This window comes from Pezoporus occidentalis, unplaced genomic scaffold (genome assembly GCF_034315485.1).
Source record: "Pezoporus occidentalis ecotype Australia unplaced genomic scaffold, CSIRO_AGI_Poc_V1 ctg44, whole genome shotgun sequence".
Classification (NCBI taxonomy): Eukaryota; Metazoa; Chordata; class Aves; order Psittaciformes; family Psittacidae; genus Pezoporus; species Pezoporus occidentalis.
Window position 1 is genome coordinate 274,717 of NW_026915769.1, and position 23,309 is coordinate 298,025.

Sequence of the window (23,309 nt, forward strand, 5' to 3'; positions counted from 1 at the left end):
CTTTTATAAAGGGCCTTTCAGAAGAGAAAGTAGGGGCACACAACTGGATACCAAATTGTAGAAAGATATGAATGAGCACGGGTTCATTACACAAATTACATCTACTTGTACTCATGGGGCCAGTCTGTGAATTCTGGATGATTGGATTTTATCCTTATCTTTAGAACTTGCTTAAACTCACTGTGTGTTTTGTCCAAGGCATCTCATTCTGCAATTTATAATATTGACAGAAATCATATAGCTCAGTTCTATTTTTGTTAAACACACCCACATTTCTTGATGGAGGGCAAAATTACACCACAGTGCATACAACTATCACATTGCTTTGGTTTTGTGTTCCTTGGGAATTAAATTATCTTTACTATCGACTTGTGTCAATTTTGCTACAATCTTATTAGAGCTCTAGTTGTGTCCAAAGCCTTGACTATAGTAGAAAAGCCACAAGGAAGGATTGTAACCAAATACCTTTCAGCACACCTTTCTCACAAATATGTAACCATCTGAAAAACAGGCATCCTGTCCAAGTTTGTTATATAGATTCCCTTAATGTATATGTAGATAAAGATACCATCAATGGGAAAATTATCCAGTCAGTCCTAGACACCCAGTTTTCAATAGGATGAATCATCTTCTGAAAGCACCTCTCTTCATTGGCTACCGATAGAACCCAGACATGTAAGTTTTTTTATGCCTAAGGTTGAAAAAAGAAGACTTACTATAAATTGCAGTATCATTGTGTTTCAGTCCAACCACTTTGTTATTGTATCTTCATCATGTAAACTCAACAATTTTCACACAATCAAACAGAGATAATGATAATGATCTTGATAATAAAATGTGAAGCACTGTTTAGTCTAGAAATGCCAATTTAAAAGTAGGACTGATCAAGCTTAAGGCAGTCTTAGGAAAACTAGGTGGCAATCTTAAACCTCATAAAGAAGATGCTAGTGCTGTGCTTTCACTCTCCTTGCAAACTCAACAAAAGGTCTAGGTATACTTCATGCATTTCCTTGCTATTCCTCTTGCTTGGTACCTAGTATAGTAAACACAGATTATCTTTAAGTACAAGATTTGAAGTTCTTAACATGCTGCACTCATGTAATTTTTAGGTGCTCCTTCAGTATGTTGAGTAACTGAGCTTTTGGCTCCCTGCTAAATCACCTTCTTATGCAAAAAAAATTAGAGTCAACACTGAGTTTGAGAGCACCCCAAACAGGTGTACTCAGCAAAGTCAATGCACACAGCTTTTATAACTAACCTCATCACCAGGCAGAAGGCTCTCTGCTCCATGGATCTTGTGGCCAGAGCAGAAGGCACTTTGATGTGGATATTGTAGCCGGAACAGATAACCATCTCTGCACATATGGGCACAGAGGGTATGGAAAAAGAAACTGTCTAAGAAGCTAGTCACTGCTTAGTTGGGTAATGTGGAGGTATCAACAAGCACAGACCATGCGTCTTGAGCCAGCTTGTAGAAGCTTTCCAGGGCTGATATGCAGTTCTTCTCAGGAGCCCATCTGCTCATAGCCACTATGCACCTCTTGCCTTATGAGTGGAGGTGGTTTTCCATATGCAGTGTCGCCAACTCTATCTCTCCTTTAAAGTGACTGTGTGAACTGCCTTAAGTCTTTGTGTTGCTTCACAGTAACAGTAATGCCAATGATTAAAAAACCCACAGAAATTAAACAAAACGCCTTGTCTCCTATCATTCATTTCACAGTCTCCTTCTCCCTCTCTCTTCAACCTTTCCTCTAAATAAGGTCTTTTCTTGCTGCAGTTCCAGCCAGCTCCAGTGATTTTTTTCCTGTGTACCTGATCTCAATCTAATTAAAAAACAGTCTTTGCAGATGCCTCTGGAGGATCACCAAACTTAAAGTGAGTTTTCAGCAGAAGGAATACAGTCCAAAAATATTGGACGTATATTCCAGTAACAAATTCCCATGACTTCAGGTCAATTCCTTTGATGGAGTAATCTGGCAAGGTTCATTTCTGACAACAGAGGTATGCTGGTTTATACCAGCTGAAGGTTTCATCCTGCCTTTGTTTACTAAATAAATGCTGAACTTCCAAAAAATAATGAGGTTAACAGGTCACATAGCTGCAGCCTTCCACTCTTGATAGAGAGGCGGAAGGGTTGTCAATCCCACTTTCCTCCTTTCCCAACAGAGCCCTGTCCCACTGGTGGGGCAGAGATGGGGATCCCTGGGGAGCCTTCTACACTCATTAGTTTCTCCATAACTGGGGAATCATTAGATTTAAAGCAAAAATGGGCAGATATTTGTTCATACAGCAATAATTGCATAAAAATAGGGACTGGTACATTCATAGAAGATAGGTGCCTATGGTAAAAACTCAGTATTTAAAAATACCTATCATGAGATTCAGCAGGACTAAAAATGGATGACTTTTCATTGAAATTAAAGCAACTCTGAAATTTGGACCAAATTAGAAGCAATGTTCACTTATTTCTTCCAGGTTCTCAAGCTGTCTGCTAAATTTTAGGAGAAAAAGACTTCCAGTGATTCTCCTGCCTCTTTTTAATTAAATTTCCAAACAGAGGAGGGTCAAACAAGAATCTAGCCTGTGATTAATTTATCTAGTTGAAATATGAACTCTGCTGCTTTGAAAAACCACTATATACAAGCTTGTTTCTAGTCAAGGATTTCTTTATAGCAGGAGATTCTTGGAACGAGAAGATTTATATTCTTCACATCTCTTTGTGCAACCCCGCAGAGAGGGAGAGCATCTGAGTGTGAGAGAGTGTGTGTATGGATGAAAAATCTCAGAGGATGCCCCCCCTTTCAGAAGAGCCAAATATATTCCACAGCATTAGTATACAACATACCTTTTTATTTTGGTCACAAATTACCATGGGGACACAGAGCTATTCCAGCTGGGTGTAGATATTCATAGCCTTTGTTTACTACCTACTTGGCAGGAGATATATATGGAACTATCTATATGGCACAAGTGGAATAAGCACCACAGTACTTAATTCAGCCATAAAAATGCTCTAATTTATTGAAGTAGTGTGGTTGGATGACACAAAAACTAATCAAGCTAGTGATTCCACGACTGCCTGGAACAAATCACCCCCATGTACCTCTGTTCAGCCCATTCCTCCATCATTTAGAGGTAATCTCAGCACTATTAAAATGTGCAAGATAGATAGCACTTGAAACTGAAGTTTTCTGTTCTTCTGCGAAACATATCTAACTAAGAAATGGCAATGCATTTTCATGCTTGCAATGAGACTGTGTGTTATTCCTGCCAAAAGAAACAGCATTACAACCAGCTCCCCCTTTCCTGCATGGACAAGTTGAACCATGTGAAATCCAAGCAGCTTCTGGTTCTTTGCAGGGCAGCCTCCAGGAATGAAGCTACACTGAATGAAACTACGCTGCTTTCTCTAGAAGAAACGTAACTGTGCCAAGAGCTGAGACCAAGCAGTTTTGTCTAAACAAACCTGAGCTGGCATCACTCAGTGCTAGTGTGAGTAGCTCTGCCATAGGCACCTGAAGAGGACAGGCTGCAGGTACTGGAATGACTCAGAGAAAAGCCTGAGACAAGCAGAGCTTAAGCGCTAATGTGCAGCATCACTCTGGACAAACTGAGCTGGCTCCCTGATGTACCACCTTGGTATCCTTCCAGTATGCTCCCCAGCATAACCTGTTATATGTATATAAACTCAGTTAGTCTCTTAGTTGGATCTTCCTTGACTTCCACTATCACACATAATTAAGAACTAACTGTCTTTAAAAAGTACTGCAGCCCTACAGATTGTCAATATTATATACGGGCTTTCAAGTGCTGGGAGATTCTGGCCATAACCACTGAAATAATTAATTGAAAGCTCCTTTTCTAGCTGCCTGGGTACATGCGGTGTCCCAAAGGGACATCAAAACTGAAAAACTGGGCAAGTGAAAGTCATTACCTCTGGGTAAAGGGAGAGAGTGGAGGAATGAAATCAGCTACTCTCACTGTAATCCAGCGACATTATTCTTCTCTTCTAGAGAGGCCTATAATAAGCACAGGGTATTTTGATCCTCAGATCTTCTCAGTTCTATACCATGTAAATTAACCAACTGTGAGGATGTCTCCTGGCCAACTCATCTCACAGGGTGGTATCTTTATCATATGCTTCAACTATACAATCAAAGTTAAATAACAGGCTGAGCAACTACTAGGCTTCATTCCTAACAACCACAAACACATTTAAGTCTGCTAGCTGGAAGGGCTAGCTGGCCCATGACCTCTACCAAAGTATGTAGTATTTCAGTTCTAGGTGACCTGGAGTTCAATGCCACCACTGGGGAGGACAGGACGGGGCTGCCTATGTTGCATTCGCAAGGAGGTTTACAGGAGACAAGAGAGTTGCCTGTAGAGATGTGCATTTAAAAGAGTTTGGGAATAAACTTTTTTTATATTTTGAAATAAGAGTTTGCTCTCTGGTATTGCCAGTTTAGCATTTCCTTTCAGTGAAATGGCAGCAATGCCAAAGGGTATGGTTAGGACAAAACCAATGAAATCATGAAGACAGAGTCAATTCCCTGTGGTTTGTGGTTGTAGCAAGTGATACCATCATACAACCCGAGCAAACCACAGAGCATGTAATCTAGTGAAATGTGGCACAGTCATAAGGCAAGTATATTTGTCGTGCAATAGAAATGGTTGGAGCAATCATAAGTCTTTTTGTGCGCCCAGGCTTCTTTGCAATGCAGTGCACTGCTGCTGAGTCAATTAACTCTACATCTGCAGGTTCCTGCAGTAAACCCTCACTCTGCAGGATGAATGTGACTAGGTGTTTCTCACTGCTGCACATTACTTTCCCATTTGTAATGTTTTTTTTATACGCTCAGGCTTTGACTGAGGACACAGTGCTCCGGCCCAAAAGGACGTGTCTTCGCAATGCATTTAGAGTGAGACTGCATCTGCTCTTGGAGAGTCATGAGTCTAATAGGCAATCTGCTTGAGTTATGTACCATGAAGCAGACTAGACTATGGGTAAAGATTCTCATTCATTACATAATTTCTTTGAAATGATGAACCTGGTGTGTTTGTTATGAGATCCAAAATAAAGGATCATTAAATGTAAAAGGACATTTTGAAGGTTGGCTTTAAGCTCATGTTTAGCAAATCCTTTTTTGTTGTTCCTCAGACCTGTGATAATGCTGCAGATTTAAATATTTCCTAAAGAAATAACCTCCTTTTTTTTTTTTTTTCATTACTTAAACCCCTTTGTTTCAGGTACTTTTAAAACAAGCATCATTTAAACTTCACAAAGGCATTATGCTCTGGATTCAAATGGATAAACTGGGGCAAATGGGCAGCTAAGAGAATTTCTTGAGAAGCTGAGCTGAATATACAAGTCCAATGTGTTAACTAGCACACTGCTGATGCTTAAATATCGCCCAGAAAACACAGTATGTTCTTGACACAGACATGTTGGCCAGAGATTTCAGTTTTATGAAGTTGCTCTTCATAAAGGGGAACCAGACTTTAAGAGCACAGAGGCATACCTTTAAATAAGTGGTTTCCCATTAGAGGATTCTTGTGCAAGGAATGTTTAGGACCTGATCCAAAGTCTACTGAAATTTTACGCTGGCTTAAGTAAAGCTTGTATTAGGACCTAAGTACTGTGCAGAAATTTCTCAAGTGTAAGAAGTGACAGATGAGTCTATGCACAGCTTAAATGAAAAAATAGGGGTAGCAAAGGGAAACAGTATCTGCAGAAATAGAGCATGGAAATGGTGGAAGATCATTAAGTTGTCATTGTCTTTTTTAAAAGCCAACTGTCAGAGAGGAAGGAGAAAGTAATAACTGGGAAATGAGGTGCACTCCAGCTCTGAAAAGGTAGTGTCTTTAAAAGAAGAAAAATCTAATATAATATTAATTGAGAACTACTCTTTCTCATTCTCTCTCCTGCCAGTTTCTAAGTATATGTATATCTTTATCTATGCAACAATAAATATATGGGGTTTTATGCTATTAGGAGTTTAAAAAACAGCAGTTAGACAGCTCCCATGCAATTACTATTTGAATTTCTGAAGCTATTTGTTAAAAATCTTCAAAATACGCTCTAATACTCTCTACACCTACTCCTCAACTAAGGTAAAAAAGCATCTGTCCTCTGAAGCCAGCAGAACATCACCAATTTGCAAGGAGGACGAGATCTCTTTAGGTTGGGTTTCAGTTTATACTGCCTGTATAACTCTGTAGTATTCAGAGGTGCCTTAGAACACAGAGTCGGAGTACCAGTGTCTGAAATACACTGCCCACGAGGTGGGACTGCAGCAACTGGGAAGCATCATGCAGCAAGGGAAGTCAACGTGTTGTATATTTGGATGATCATTGTGGCAATTGCTTTGGACTACGGAAAAGAAAGATTGTGAAGTAGGAGACTTTCTTAACTGATTTCAAAGTTTTAAGCTGCCACTGCCAAGATTTACCCAAACTTTCTGCAAAGTTTCAGTAATAAAGCTTGAGATCAAGATATTTTCCTTAGAATGAACATGGTCGATAGAAGTGTGCCTTCATAAATGATGCTTCATGCTGTGGAGAGTTCAAGAGTTCTTTGCTTCTCCTTCAACTGATGCTATGGCCAAGGTCCCTGTTTGGTTAGTTTACAGTTGGTTTTTGTAGATATTAAATGTAAGTCAGAATCCACACATGACAGAAGAAGAAGCTTTTTTCGGAGATAAGCTGGAACTGTTGAATTCAGACGCCAGAGCCAGCCTCCTAGCTGGCACACAACATTCACTAAAGTCAGTCCATTTTCAGCCTAGAAACACAGCTTTGGGTTTTGCTTCCTTCAGAAAAGAAGAGGGAACAACTACTTCTTGAGTTTAAACTACAAAGTATTAGCTGTTAAGAATGAATTTAAACTATCTGTAGGCTGCGTGACTTCATAATGAATTATTAATGTAACTTAACCATCTGCTTACATGGGGAGACATGGAGGGCCATGCTTCCACAAAAAACACAACTGTACTCTTTCCCCAGGCTTTGCAGGAAAAGCACAACATGGGCATCAAGAGACCTGAGGTCTAGTTAGGGTGATGGCACACACTGTGTAGGAAGGGTTACTTCTGCTGTGTCTGTTAGTGCATCACTCACTTCATAAAACATGTGATAAAATTGTTTGTGTACAGTACACTGAGGTTGTTGTGTATGATCAGCTCGTCTGCTGCAGCCAGCTTCAGACAGGAGAAAGCAGACTTGGACTGAATGAACCTGAAGTTACATGATTTCTGAGGTGCTGTTCGTGCCTTTCCTCTGAGCATTTCTTTGCTCTTATTTTGGCAACTGCACCTTCACACTGCAAGAGACAGAGCAGGATTTACATCTTATTTCAGAAGTGAGGAGTTGGAAGAGATGAGCTGAAGGTACCTTCTCAAGCTCCCCACCACCCTCCAGACCAGAGCTCAGATAGCACCCAACTTGCACCTCCATTTCTGTCCAGTCCCCAGCACTTTATGTTGCCAGTTCCAGCCCACCATAACAAGTCAGTTTAGCGCTACTTGGCTAGGGTGGAAAGACGTCAGCCATGATTTATGAGGGACTGGGATAAGGCGGGGTCAGGGAGTCTCTCTGAATGACCCCAAGTTTGTTTGCTGCCTTATAGACTGCAGTATTGCCTAGGCTCCCCAGAGCTTCATTGCTGCTCATCACTTTTTATTAAAGGTTCAATCACAGCTTGAAACTCATATGAACAATCTGGCTCCACAGAGGATAAAGGATAAAAGGGGCAAGCTCACAGACTACCTATAAGTCATACATGGTAATGTACCAGTGCATAATCAGCCAGGGCCAAAGTTTATTGGATAATTCACTCAAAACAAATAACACACCCAGCACTATGAAAATGTGATGTAATGTGCTTATTTGGTGACTTCTGTGGATGATTAGTTGCCCTTAACCCCACCCTTACTGAGATATTGTTTATACTCAATAAAGTTTCTACACAGCTGGCATTGTTATCTCTTTTGACACTCTCAGCAGAGACAAAAATGAAAGGGTGCAGAGACTGAAGTATCATGGACAGTTTTCAGCATACTGCCAATACGATGAAAGGAAACTCATCCTGTCACTTCTCAGGCTCCCTCTGTTTTGTGGATAAAAGTTAAGTCTCAAGGAAGATCAGCTCGGAAACTCTGAGGAGCCCTGAGTTTTGCACGTACAGAAGTTCAACAAACTTTGCAAATTAGAAAGGCAACTTCTCATGATTAAAACAGTCAATGATGCTACTCCACCAAAAGAATTCAGTTCATTTATTTTGAATTGTAGGTTTAGGTTTATGTATTTGTTGTAATTCTTCATAGATTCTGTATCAGGGTGTTGTGAAAGCAATGAAATGACAGGAGATCTGACTACAGCATTCTGAATTCATTACTGACTTTCCATATGGAAATCATTGGGTCTGCAGAAGAGCTAACTGAGAATGATCAAGATTTTACTGCAGCTAGATGCACTCTGTTTAGATTGTGTGACTCAGCATGTAAAAACAATTAAAAAAAAATAAATCCATAAGTGAGGAAAATCAAATAATACAAAATTAAGTGTTATCAATAATAATAATAATAAAATCAATTCTCTTTAAAGTCAGCTCTCAGGCTCTGCTCCTCTGCACATGCAGAGAGCATACTGCATGTCCTTTACTCCTCCTGCCTTGTGTCGTGACAGGCTCACTCTGGATTCCTGCCTGCACCTCTCACTTCTGTTCTTGCAGTTCCACACACTAAAGAAACAGCTGGTCACAATTTATTTAATCATTAGCTAGCACAATCATCTCCCCACAGTCACTAGGCCAGTGATGCAATGCTGCAGGCTTAATAATGCACCTCCTGCCCCACGTGTCGTTCCGAGCCATGCACGCATGTACTGATCTTGTACAGCTCTGCGAGAATTGTTTCCAAAGCTGAGATAGATTGGACCTATCTTTCCAAAACATAATCCATAATTAAAGAAGAAGAAGAAACTACTCTCTGCCTAATTTCTACCTTGCTGCCATTTGATACAGCCATATTCAGCATACACTGTGAAATGGTCCAGCACACACTACAACAGCTGCAGGGAAGGCAAATGAAAACACAGCACCCTTAAAGCCTAATGCCAGCTAATGAAACAAAGCTACTTAACATTGTGTATTTACTTGCCAGCTGTTTCACAGGCTGCAGTTCAGTTGCTTTTGGATAAATGGAAACAAAATACAAAGTTGTGTTGTGACGGAAGAAGACACCAATGTCATCCTACGCAGACAAAGAACAGATGAACACAAATCCCATGTTTTGAAAGTCAAAGAGGCATGAAAAACAATACACTTCCTGTTGCTTGAGTCATATTGATTCCCTTCAAGGGCAATGGAAAATAAACTAACAAAACTTTTGGCAATTAATTTACCAAATTACCATTGCTAATTTCAGAGGATTCCTATGTCTTTACCATTAGCTACCACAGTGACCTCTCAGTGGCTGCCAGTGATAATGCAATGCAACTTGCATTATCACTTTTGTGGGACCACACAGTATTCCCAACACACACAGAGGCACTGGTCTTGTACATATCTACATAAACTATTTTCAAAGCCAATGTGGAAAATGTGATGTACATCACATTTGAAGGCAGAGGCTGCAACAAAGATTTGGAAGAGACCGAGATACACACTTGGGAAGGAGCCAGTAATTGCCCATAGGAGGATGGAGTAGCTGGATAATGAGGTGGTAAGAAACAAGGAAGGAGAGCTAACTGGGGAATCTAGGACAGCAGCCAGCTAGCAGAGGTAGGAAGTGTCTGTTCAAAAATGCTGGAAAACATACCTGGAGAATACTGGGCCTTGCTAGCAAAACCTTGGGCCAGGCATAAATCATGCAATACATTGAGAGTAGAACAAGACAGGGTGAAGGACAGAGCTGTAATTTCTCAGGGATCTAAAGGGGGTTGCACAGGATGTCCTAATTCTGGCATTTCTAAGTTTTTGCTCAGACAGTTTTACAAAATGAACAGTCTCTTAATGTAGCTTTTTCTGTGTAATGTGTGATTTTTCACTAAAGTAATGAATAAGATGCAATTGCTCCCCACTGAACTCAAAGGATATATTTTCATTTAAAGTTCTGTCACAAGCAGTTTTATGCACTTGCATGTCACAGTCCTGAGTAGCATTCCAGTATAACACTGGGAAGCCCTGAGCTTGCCTGGTGGGACACATCATGACATTTTGGTAATATAGTCAGACCTGAATCCTTATTTCCCCCCTTGGTTACATTCCACTTAAAAGTGCCACTGAAACATAAAAATGGGCCCTAAGCTGAACGATGAAGTTGGTAGTATATATACTTACTCATAAAAATACACTCATGGACTAGTATCACAGAATCATCCTTTCAGTGTTTATGGCTTGAGCTTTGAAACTGTAAAGATGTATCCGATGACAATTTTTTTTGGCTCTAAGTTTTGTTATGAAAGATTCTCTCAGCACTGTGGGAAACAAAAAGGGGTTGTCAGAAGTACAGCCCTTTTGTAAGGCTTTGGGAATGCATTCTCTTTCAGCAAGGTTACAAAGTAGGTTTCTACAGTGCCCTGAGACTCACAGGAACCCCGTTGTCTTTCTAAGCTCTATTACATCTGCTGCCTTTCTAATAACTGTGGTACAAATGGCATGTGATTCTACTTTGCTTTCAGAGCTCTAGCTAAAGAAAATATGCAGTGACACATGGACATGTACCAACTCCCTGGGATTGCACACAGTAATATCAACCTACAGATTGGGCAATCAATATTTAAAATTCATATCAAGTCCATGGGGGAGTTCACTGTGTGTTACGGTGTCTCCTGGATGGACCATGCAGTAAAACTGTGATTCACCAAGTATTTTGTTTAACAGAAGAAGAGGCAGGCTAAAATAAAACAGGGCACTCTCCATCCACCTTGTGTTGTCTGTGCGCTCCTGTGACTGTGCAGTTATTCCAGAGCGGGGTCATGTCTGTGCTGCTGTTGTTTGGCACTTGCAGGTGATACTCCTGCACCACAAAGCACTTAGGGCCTAAGATGGTGGGCAAAAAACTGCTGGTGCAGGTGGTATGATCTAGATGTAAGAAGTGGTACCCAGATGCTGGGGAGGCCCCTGCACCTGTCTTGCTGTGTACACACACCCTTCCATGCAGGAATATGTCACCCAAGTTCCATATTTGCTAGTGACTTTAATACACTCATTTTGCCAAGGTCCTAAAATACCATTATGAAAAAAATCTAGCTTTCTCCTATCTCCCATTGAAACACATTAGACAGAGCCTGAAATTCACTTCCAAGGGGAATAACTGTATTCTCTCAGTAAGACTTAAAATCTACCTAATAACCACTAGGTTGACTTTTTCCTTATTTCTGTCAAGTCCCGTGTACAAGCCAGGGGACCTGTTTACAACTTCTCTTCTGAAGTCATAGTGCAGTTAGCGCACAAACATCACCTGGGACACCACCAGTTTTGTGCTGCTGTTTCTAACCACTGTGTAAGGATGGGCAGCTGTGTTGTAACCAGGTCACATGTGCTGCCTGTAAGTGTAACGTGTATGCATAGGATTAAGAATGAAATAGAGCCCTCCCCATGCTATGAGCTTGCTTTTCAGAACTGCTTTTTTTCCTCTACTAATACTTAAGCTTTTTCTGAAACAATCTCCTTCATTAAAGGGTAAAACAGAATAGGCAGTGGACTTGCCCCACATTACTTAAATGGGATAGAGGACTTCCATGCCATGAAAACTTTAAACTGCAGGGAATATGAGGATCAGAGATAACATACAGATTGATTTAATTTCCTTGGTTTGGAACACCCTGGCTTATCCTACAGTTTCCAAAGAAGACTTAGGGGGATAGGAAGAACTGAGTGGGATAACCCTGCACCAAGCCTATCTTCATGGATCTTTAACAATGTTTTGGTCTATTTTGGGGTGTTTGACACTCACTTTGCTTGTAAAAGAAGCAATATTGCTAGCCTTGGAGACTAAATGTCAGAAATTCATAAATCCACAACACAGGGTAGTAGTAGAAACAGTGCTTTTGTGCTACCCATATAATTTGCCTTAAAACTGTCCCACAGGTTTGCTTCTCTTCTATGTCCATGATGTCCCTGTCTTTGCTATCAGGTTTTTTACTAGCCGCACATAAAGCAGTGGCTTCTCTACTAGAGACTAAACTGAGATCTACGAACATGCCCCCACACAGGTTGCAATCTGCTTTTGACGACAACTGAGTCATAACAATCCACACTGCTGACACACAGGTGAGGGAACCTTTGCAATTAAATCCCAGTCATTAGCATCCCCACTGCTGGAGCCATTTAGTCTCAGCACTGCGGAAGAAAATGAGGAAACAAAAGGGTACCAGGAGAGACTACCTGCTCCATCTATCTCTCTAACAGTAATGTAGAGTGTCACTTGCTCCTGAGCTATTCCAGATGACCTGAAATGCATTGAGGAGGATATCAACATTAATTCTGCACTAGTATTCTGACAATTGACTGTATGCCTGCACACAGCTTATTTGGACTGTTTCTATTTCATTATTTAAAAAAATACCTTGGAACATAACAATAGCTACTGCAGAAGAGCCAACATGAAAGGCAAAAGGACTGCTTATCAACCACAGAACCTTGCTGATTTGAAACATGGATTTTAAATGTATATGCACCAGTTCACTAAAACTTTCAATGAGAAAGAATTGTGGGGACCACTACGGTGGAGAAAGATGCAGGTCAAGAGGCATCTCCTTCTGCCCTGACTCTTGTAGCCTGCTCATAGATAAGTCAGCCTCTTTTCTTATCCTCTGGTTCCCACTGAGCCCCACAGAAGAGTTTGGAGGCAGCCAGCATTGTCCTCTCTCTTCTGCTTTCTCTCACCCACGAAGCAGACGCCTGCACTGGGACAGACAGCTACACTTCTGATCTGGACCTGTCAAGTAATCAAATTTCACTTCCCAAACATTCTAAGCTTTCCCAAAGCTTATTTGCCATCAAGAAAAAAGGCACATTTTGGTCAACTTGGCTGCAAGGGTAAACCCTCTTGATTATTGCAGTCAGATTTTCTTGACATTAAATGCTATGTAAACCCAAGTTTGAGAACAACAGAAATTACTCAGGAAGTGCTTAGTAGCAAAGGTGAAGAAGAAAAGAATGAATGTTTTTTTTAAGAATTTAGTGAGTAGCAAGCAGCAGACTGTTTTATCTTGGTATGGTTTATTTTGGGATTTTTTTCTTCTTAGGAAACACCTGAACCAGATTGATTCCTCTTGACCTGTCTTGAGAAGCTGAAAGATTGACGTCCAACAAGTTATTCCTGTTTAAACCAACCAAGCTTTAAATTTGCTGTCTCTCCTTCCTCCTAATAGCTGGTGATTGGATACCACATCCTGGGAAATCCTACTGTTCACTAGATATTTGTGCCTCCTCCTCCTCCTAGAGAAAAGTAAAATTGTAGCATGTATTAAGATGTGAACATCTCTCTGAAATGGACTGAAAGGGCAAGGCAGATGGGATCCTCACATGTGCAGTTTTTCTAAGTGAATTTTTAAAGCCTATGGGTCATATGGCAACCTTCCTCACTCCACCCTAACACGGTACTTCTACTTTGATTCAGAAGTGCCCCCTCCAGGAGCCAGAAAGGCCAGATGTCACTCCTTTCCCACTCCATTTTTCGCTTGTCTACTAAGACAGCAGAGGAAGGAGAGCTCTTTATTATGCTGGCAAATACTGTTCACTTGGAATTGGAAGGAAACCCACAGTTCTTCTCAATATCAGATAGCCACTCAGTGCCAATTGGAGATGCATTTCATTGGTAAACCAGGAATTTATTGCCATTATTAAGTTATGGGAGCTCAGTTCATACTGATAATTCTCTACAGTTAATATATAATACAGGACATGTTGCCTATAGGATACTTTGTGAAGGTGTTTATTAAGGTAGTCTGTGGGAAAACTTACTAGTGTAGCCAATGTGACCACTGAGGTCCCAGGGCTCTAACTGCCTCTATAGATATTCCATTCAAAATAAGTAGTCTGGGGGAGGGTGTTTAGCTTATGTCATTTTGAAAGTGAAACAGATTAAGCCAGAAAAAGAGTGTTCTAGTTTGGAATAAGACTATCCATATAGTATGCATCGGACGATTTAATTTTACCTGTTCCAGTTTCCCCCATTGAAACCACCCATTTAAATGGGACTAAACCCTGTGTGCTGCTGAGCCATCAGTTTCTGGTCTCTCTCAAATCTTCAGTCTACTGTGTGGTTTCATGACTGAGAAGTTAGGACTATATGAGCATTAAGATTGTTTCTATAGGAGCTTAAGACCATAGTGAGTGAGTAGACCTTACACCCAAACTTTGTCTTAATCGTTGTTACAGCGCTACAAATGCATACAATGTTTGACAAAATCATTAACCACTGCCTGTAACAATCATTAGCACTAAAATACATAAAATTATCTTTATAACAAATTAGCATGTGAATTTGCTTGTGCTTGAGAGGCCATTCTGCAAAGCTGCATGTGAGTTCACCTCGCTGTATGTACCTTGCTTTTAGAAGCATGTCCCATGATCCTTTAAGCTGCAGTAAATCCAGCTGCTTTGTTATTTCTTACCCTTTGCAAGAGCTTACATATCTGTAGCTCTCTGTCCCAGGTGGTTTGGACACCTCTTCATGGCAAAATGGGAAGTGGGCAGCCCAGATGAAGAGTTTCTCTTGGGATTTAATCTATTGCTCTTGACAGACAGAATAGCTATCAGGTGAAAGGATTTTGTAAGGAGTATCTGAATGAAAGCTTGACTCAGCTGTGAAGCAGATATATTTTTAGGGCTCTGCATTAAACCCACCAGGGTTTAATGAGTTGCTACAGGACAGCTAAGTAAGTGTCAAGCTAAACTTTTAAACGTACTGTAATCTGAAGTATTCTTTTAAATCTCTTTTTCTGAAGATAAAACAAACATCCTTGTTTTCATTTGCTCTGAGAGAACCCTATACACATAGTTACTGCTGATAACATTACAGGTCACAGGATGAGCTGTTTCCTGAGCCATGAAATTTTCACAGTGTGAACCAGCATCAAAGCCCATAGCGCTAAAGGCTTCCTCCCCATAAAGTTTTAAAATGTCACATAGTTGTATTTGGCTATTGCAATAGTTCCACTGAACCCTGAATATTGTGTAGCAAATGTAGAGATTAGAAAGCAAGTTACTTGGTCATGGTTTTCTTGAGTGTTCAGCAAGTTTCTCAGGAACTGTGGGATTCTCAATCAAAAAGCATTTAATCTACTGTCACTGAGAAAAATACTAATTCATTGCACTTCTAAAGTGCCTCTCATCTAAAGATAGAAAAGCTTTTTCACAAACACTGCTGACTCACACTGCCCCTAGGAGATATGTGCTATTACTATCATTTTACATAAGATAAAACTGTAGCACTGATATATTTATTTAAGTCTGTACCTGGGCAAAGAGCCCCACTTCATGCATACAGTGAGCAGACAGACACAAACAATAATTCTCCAGTTTCTTTTCTGATACTTCTTTTACTTCTTATTACTTATACATATATATATAAATGTATATAGAACTTTGGAGAACATAAACCATGGTAAGTATCATCACTACATATTGCACGATATAATAATTATGGCACTAGGTTGTATATATAAGTTGTTTGCTGGACAAAATCCATCAATTCTTACAGCTTTTGTAACAGAACCTAAGAAGTAGGGATAGGAAATTGGAATGATATTCAACATGTCACAAGACATTTCCAACATCTGCATATCTAATGATATTTTGTAGTACAAATATAGAGGAAATATTCTGTGTTACAATGAATCGTGCAACTGATACTAAGTCAAATCAAGCAACCAGCTCCCAAGGAAGGATCTAGAAATCAAGAAGCTTGAAAGAGGAACTTGCAATAACTTAAGTCTGAGGGTCTACATATTTGCATATGAGGGCTTCACTACTGATCCCAGATTCTAGGTCTTTAGGTGAGGCAGTGCAAGCAACAGAGTCTTCAAATAGAAAAAATACATATATATACATGGGTGTGCACTTAAACCTTCTTTTTCCTAGAAGGACCAGTGCAAATAGATTCCAACTCAAAGCAAACCTAAGATATGCACATAAAGTTCTCTAGACTTAGATCCATGTTGCTGTAAGCAAGTTGCAGTTCCTGAATCCAGATGCTTTGCATTTGTGGTCTGGCATAGGCCTTTCTCGCAGAGAGAAGACTAAAAGAATTTCCAACAAAACAAAGAAATCCTTGCATTCCAAATTGTGGATTTGCCTAAGCTCTACTGCTCTTTGTTGAGTTTTTTTGTGTTTATTTTGAAAACTGTGTTGTAGCAACTCTACTCACCACTGCTAACTGAGGAGGCTGACTTTTGCCTTTCTCACTCACACAGCTGGGGACTGAAGGATTCTTCTTCCTCCTAGTTCCTGCATACAGAGTGCCTGTTGATGACAACAGTCATTATTTCCACATACCTACTTTTAAAAGAAAGTTGGTTTAGGAAACAAGAATGCTAACAACAAAAGCTCTCTGTTTCTTCTGACTCTATGGAAGAACATTTTAAATAAAGCCACATTGGGATAAATATACAATCACATGCAAGGTCACTAGCTGTCACTAAGATACCTTTACTTTAAAGAATCAAGCCCTCTCTTGCAGACTTTCAGTCGATTGGATATTAGCAAGCATTCGTTGGCCAAAATCACAGTTGTGCTGGCTGTCCATGAACAACATGTACTTTTCCAAAACCTTAGCAGCCTCTGAATGGAGATCACGTCATTTTCGTCCCCACTGTCACTTTCCCTCTAGTTGATGCTCTCAGACTATCTGACTTATACCATCTCCACAAGTTTCACTGCAAAAATCATTGTCTTTGGCTCCCTGTTTTTGCTGCCTGCAGTTCTCCATAAATTCCTGACAGGGAGGGAACAAACTTTTTCACTCCTTGACCTCGGATATTTGTCAGTTCCTTGAGCTGTGTTCAACCCTAATCTCGGCCTTGAACATACTTTTACCATGGAATCAGCTTTTAAATGACTCCACATTTCTACTGACATGAACACCACCTTTAAGCAAGTTCACTTGGAGATTTCATAAGTGCTGCGTATTGTTATTACATGAGAGCAATTTTCAGAGGTGAATCTCCGGACTTCATTCTTTCACTCCGTTATGTGACTCGGTCACAGACTGTATGTTGTAATGGGTGACAAGAAGATAAAGGGTCATCCTTAGTCATGGTTTCGTGAAGGTCAGGTTGTTCTGCCAAAATTATCTGGGAGAGAATTGCTTTTTCACAGGCCAACCTGACACTTGCTACCACAGTTTTTCCGTAGCAATAAGCTTGCAAAAGAAGCAAAGGGCAGTAAATGTACTTTTCATCCAGACACCTCTGCTTAGCAGTATTCACATCTCAAAGGCACTGCAGCTCTCCAGATTTTCCTTTCGGTGGCAACTGGAGCTTAAGAGTGCCAAATGTATTAGCACATCTCAGCATGGTGACAACATTTTGTCTGGTAGGTGATGCTAATGACCACCAAGCAAGCTGGCTCTACTGACTTTCTGAGGCAGTTCACAGGACAGCCTGCTTCATACATCCTACTGTTACCTCTGGTTAGCCAAATCAAAAGTAGCAGAGGTATTTGGATTTCCTAAATTCTTAAGAAAGCCTCTTACCAAGGTGCTCTCTCTCAACAAACCATTGCTAAATCTTCCGTTTTTTTCAGTGACACTGAATTATTCATAATGTAATGTATTTGACCATGATAGAAGGAGGTGAATTGAAAGAGCTGTGCTTGGTTATATTGTCTGAAGATGTTGGCAATAATCTTGCACAATTTCCATATTTGGCCACAAAGAATTATTATTCATCCCCTTGATTTTCCCAAGTTTTTCCCTCGGAAACAGGTCAGAATGATCTGGTTTGTTTTGTTTTTCATGGAACACTGAAAGTACACAGATGCACATTACATAAGTGTTTTTTAAGCAGTAAACAACAAATAGCTAAGCAAATAATTTTGACAGACTAGCATCCTTCCTGCCAGGTAGGGAAACACAGACAGGTCAAAAAGTATCAAGGCTGAGAAAGCAGGGATAAAGAAACCAGAATTATTGTGTTTCTCATAAAATGATGGTACAGCATTTGGTACCTAATAAACAAAGCCAGGGTATTTTGATAGATATCTGTCACCAGAATGGTGTCCTTTACTGGACCATCCTTTTCCTTAGCACTGCAGAACCTTGGAATTCCAGGTAATTAATCTGCACCCAGTGAGAAGCTGAAAAATTATTTTAGGGTTTTGAAGGCTACAGAACTTAAGCTGGCACAGGGCACAAACACACTCAAAGGTGCAGACTACTGGAGCACTTGACTGTCAGCCAGCATGAGTGAGGAAACAGATGCTTTGCTTTCTGTCTTATTAATGATAGGAAGAGTTAATTGACCTGCACTAGTCAATTGAAATACTGGAGAAAGCAGCTGACTTAGTTTCTTACCATGGGATATCACTGTAATATCTTGATTGACCTCTTGCTACTCAGAAAGTAGCATCTGTGTGCTTGTACATCACTTATGTTATTGCCAAGAATATGTCCTCCTCCTAAGGCAAAAGAGAAGAATCTGCAGACATTTCTCACTGCTCACTGAAAATTACATAGGCAGCCCCACAGACAATGGAATCCCTTGGGACAGGCCAAAAGAACAAATTCATCATGGTGTAAGTGCATCTCATCTCACTCAACTCTTCAGTTTCTGGGACAAAAACCATCAGAACCAGCGAGGGAACAGAAAGCTAGCAGGCTTGATCAACCTGCTAGAGAAGATGGTGATAGGATTCGGCTCCTTTTCACTGAAATTGTACTAAATATGTTCCTTGTCTGCAGGTTCAGTTTGCCACTGAAAGCTTAATTAGCTTTCCTCAGCAACAGGAAACATTCTGATTGACAAAACTCGCTGGTTTTGGCTGAGGCTTCAAAGTGCTTACTTCACAAATACATTCCACTGTTATTTTTAAACGCCTTCCAAAATTCACAGCTGAGCATTTTGATTCAGAGTGAAATTCATCATCAACAACAGAGAAACGCCATCACCAGTAATGCGTTTCTGAGGGAAATGTGAGGTAGAAGCCCAGCTCGAACTTTGTGACCTGTGAAAGCAGCAGTTCTTCCCCTCTTATCTTTCTGTCCAAGAAGAAAATGGGGCTACTTGAGTGAAAAGGAAACCAGTCAGCTCAACACCTAAAGACTATAAATTAAAGACAGTGAGAAATGAAGCTTTTTGTAGGTAACTTGCAAGGTCTTTTGTTGTCAGCACCAAAGAAAACTGTTCAGAAGGGCCTCGGGAGGGACTTATAAGGCAAAAGAGGACAAATGGTAAGGTGTCAGTTAAAATTTTATATGGATGGGTATGTGCTGAAAGGAACAGCTACCACACACCCTACCATCATCTTTTCAACTGCAACAACTCAAGAGTAAAGTGACAGGAGTCACTGGAACTGGGTAGTGGAAATCCTGTTCTCTAGCAGCTGTAAAGGTAAAATGCTGAGCTGATTGAGGAGGAGAGAGGTAAAGAGCTGTCAAAACACCATTATGCCATTAAACACACTTTGTTTTCTACTGAAATATGGTGGACTGCTGCTATTAACATCCCTCAAAACAGATACTGAAAGGATAATGTTTTATTATTATAGAGGAGAGCTAGGAGCTAGAAAGGATACAACGGGTGTATGAGAAACTAAATACTTTAAGCTAATAGGCAAATACCATCAAACGGTATCCTCTGTGAGGCCCATCTCTGCAGTTTTGAATGGGCTTTTGTGCTTCTGAAATATGAGCATATTCTGAGCTGATAGTCCAGTAAAATTAAGTATCTAAGAGGGAAATGCAAAAATATTTGAATCACTAACTCAGTTCAAAGGCATTGACCTAATTGTGCTGTGTTATGGCATTAGGAAAATGACTAACCATACTTAAAGATAATAGTGATTAAAAATGTGCTTTCAGAAGAAAACAAGTTAACAATACTGATTTCTGCAAGTCTTGCTATTATGAAGCATTTAAGAGCATGTTGAAGAGCCCTTAATGAATAAGGAAGCTTTCTTTCACCAGGATCTAAGCAAAACTGCATTTATGCGTATGACTCTGGACCCCAGTGTTCATGTCAGTTATAAGGCTGCTAGTTAAGAATTTTTAAGAAGGAAAGAAAAATCAAAAAGGGAAAAAGAAAGTAGTCATACATTTCAAAATCGTTAGTCCATCATCTGTTTGAAAGTCATCATTGCACCACCATCAGTAGTAATGTCTAATGGCATAGTTATAGAAACCTGATTAAAGCACTTGTAATTTTTGTGCTGTAATAAAATAAAAATGATGCTTACATCTCTAAATTAATTTCTGGAAAAATCTGGCAGTAATACATACCACGCATGAATATTTATCAGAGGAAAACATTGGTAATACTCTTAATTTTTAACCTGAGATCTTGGATATTGTTAACTTTCCTGGCAGTATTAAGAGGAATAATTTCATGATTCAGTGGTGAAAAGATCTGCAAATGAGCCATAAGTAAATAAAGTTGAATTATTTTTTTGCAAAGATCTGAGAAAGACTGAGGGTATGCAGGTTGCATGTGAAAACCTACAAAACCCAGATATATTTAATATGTGACAGACCACCTTGCTTTGAGTTCTGCCTTCAGAGCTCCCACACTCAGGAATTAAGTCTACAAGCAGGCACTCTCTACCTGCCTGCATCCCTGTGCCCTGGAACAACATGACTGCATTACTGTCTCAGGAGCTGGTTTGGTTTGGTTTCATACTGATTGCTTCATTGGAAAACATTTTAGTCTTAACGGCTGTTTGCAAGGAAAAAAAAAATTAATCTTGAAACCAAATTAGCTTGTGACAGAATATGGGAATATAGCCAAGAGGACTGCATGCAGGTCACCCATATCATAGCAGCAAACTCTCTTTAGCTTGGGAAAAGCCCTGAGGGATGTCCTGCATGTGTCCATAGCACTCTGGGTTCAAAAAGGAGCATACCCGTGGAGTGGAGATGCCACTTCCCTCACTGGCTGTACTCAAGTTCACATCACAGACCACTATCAAGTGCACAATGGCTTGCTCTTGAATGAAACTGAGCCAGAAGATGTCCTCTGGAGACATTCCTCAAGAACTCTAGATATTAAGCAGGAATTCAGACAGAAACCACCTTGTGCAGTCCAGTGGTGAGCATGAGTGGGCTACACAGCAGCCTAGGAAGTTTCATTCCTACACCATCCAGGGGTAGGTGCCCCTCATAGCCTGTTGGATCTGTCTAGAGCTGGGACAAAATAAATCACCCTTGAAATATGTACAGGGTGGATGCCAGGTTTGCAGCATCAAGGGGTGTGCTCTATAGACTTGTTCCTATTTGTCTGCAGCATTTGCTCATCTTAACACAACCTCTGATGCCACCAGCATCGCCAGGTGGCAGGTGCCAATTCCCATTCTGTCACAAGCTTTTCCCTGTCCAGGAAGCTAGCAGAACAGATATGGGGGCCCCAGCTCTGCAGAATACCAGAGCAACACAGAATGAGACAAACTAAGTTTGAGTAAATTAGACAAATCAGGATTATACAAAATAGACACCTGGTAGCTGACGCTACCAGTGATTAAGACAGAGCAGGAAACAAACCATGAAATGAGGTCTATTACAACTGGCTTCACCAGGTTTTAATCTTCTTTGTCTGGATATAAGAGTTGAGAAGGATCTTCCTGACTGCCCTCACTGGTTGTAGGATTACTGCTTAGGTGTGTAAAGCTAATCAGGTGCATTAATGCTGGGTCAAGCTGAAAGGTTTTCCCTAGGCTGGAACTCCTAGAAATGGGGAAAATCTCCTGACAGCTGTGTAGTCACATATCTACACCAGTCACAGGGCCACCTCCTTAGTGTATATAAATAATTTAACTAGTCTTTGTTCACTAAACAAAGAATGAGTGTTTCAAAGCTGTCTTCAGAAGCTGGATACCTAGTTCCTTTAAAATTAATGGCAGCTGAGCACTTAAAACTTTCCAGTGATTTAAAATGCTAGGTAGAGTAATGAGCACATCTGGATCATTAAAGCTCCTTTTCATTTACATATTCAACCTAAGCTTTTCTGTGTTTCACTTGGTCCTATTCCTTCTAGTTCTGTTTCCTGGATCTAAGACTGTTTTCTCTCCTGCTGTGATGGTTGAACCCCCTTGCATGACAGTCACCTTGCTTGTCTAACACAAATTTAGCTCTTTTCAATCTTCCTGAGCCAATCTCTTCAGACGCTTTTTCACCCTGTCATCTTCTCCTGAAGTCTTTGCAGCGTGTCCACAGCTTTCTGGGTTTGATGTACCCAAATTGCACACTGGCTTTCTCACCACTGCCTAATTAACAATTCACAGGCAGTATAAGAGTCTCTTACTGATTCTTATTTAATTTTCTAAACGCATCAGTATTAGTAACAATAGCCTCCTCACAGCTTACTGACACATGCAGCTCTATAGAACTTCCAGGGGGAGTGAAAGACAATCCACTGGGGTGCGAGAAGAAAATATTTTTGTAATATTAATAAATAGAATTAAATTTCAAAGTACTTTTAAAATAGGCTTAAAAAATCTTTATCACATCCTTTTAAATTTCTGTTGATGTGTACGCTTTACGATATACATAATGTATTATTGCAGGCATAAATGTATATAATTTACACATAAATAAAAGTAAATATGTTGTTACTGGAATGGGCGTACAATTTAAGTTTAGAGAACTGCTGGTACAGAAGTAAGAGGTGGTAACATGCATGTATTTTAAGTCGTAAGCTATCCGTGTCAGAAAGTCCACCCCGTTGTCACTGTGCATGCTACAGCATATACCACATCTGCTGTTGAACTCACCTGGCACAGGGTCAGGCCTTGATGACTGACATCGGGACTGCCTGCACAAGCTGCTGCCATCATTCCCCATGGTTAATGGTCTACCCAGGGAAAAGTGAGGGTGTGTAGGAGTGTTTGGGCTTTGGCACCAGGCACTCTGATTAGGGAAAAGGGATGCAAAGGTCTTTTTTTCCCTGTAAACAGAAATTCAATTAAGTTTACTGTATTTCACAAATTTAGCACATGCACGTATGTGCACAGGATATAAAAAACAAGTATATTCTATCTACTACTGCATTATTTACTGTATTGCATTAGCATATTTATTATTGTATTTTGCCTAGGTTTACTATGTTTAATGCACACATACATTACATTTATGTGATATATCTAACAAACAGCAGAC

The 23,309-nt window shown here is 40.2% G+C and overlaps 1 protein-coding gene across 2 annotated transcripts in view; it reads right to left on the reverse strand.

Moving 5' to 3' along the window:
- Positions 1-13,202: 13,202 nt before the first annotated feature.
- The window catches only part of LMNTD1 (lamin tail domain containing 1), a 130,749-nt gene continuing 120,642 nt past the window's right edge, over positions 13,203-23,309 (reverse strand). For both annotated transcript variants that reach the window (XM_062634800.1, XM_062634801.1), the window contains 3 exons: positions 22,925-23,097; positions 16,374-16,468; positions 13,203-13,441 (listed from right to left, as the gene is read on the reverse strand). In XM_062634800.1, the coding sequence (XP_062490784.1) occupies positions 13,406-13,441; positions 16,374-16,468; positions 22,925-23,097 (304 nt within the window). In that variant the 3' untranslated portion in view covers positions 13,203-13,405. The remainder of the gene's footprint in view (positions 13,442-16,373; positions 16,469-22,924; positions 23,098-23,309) is intronic.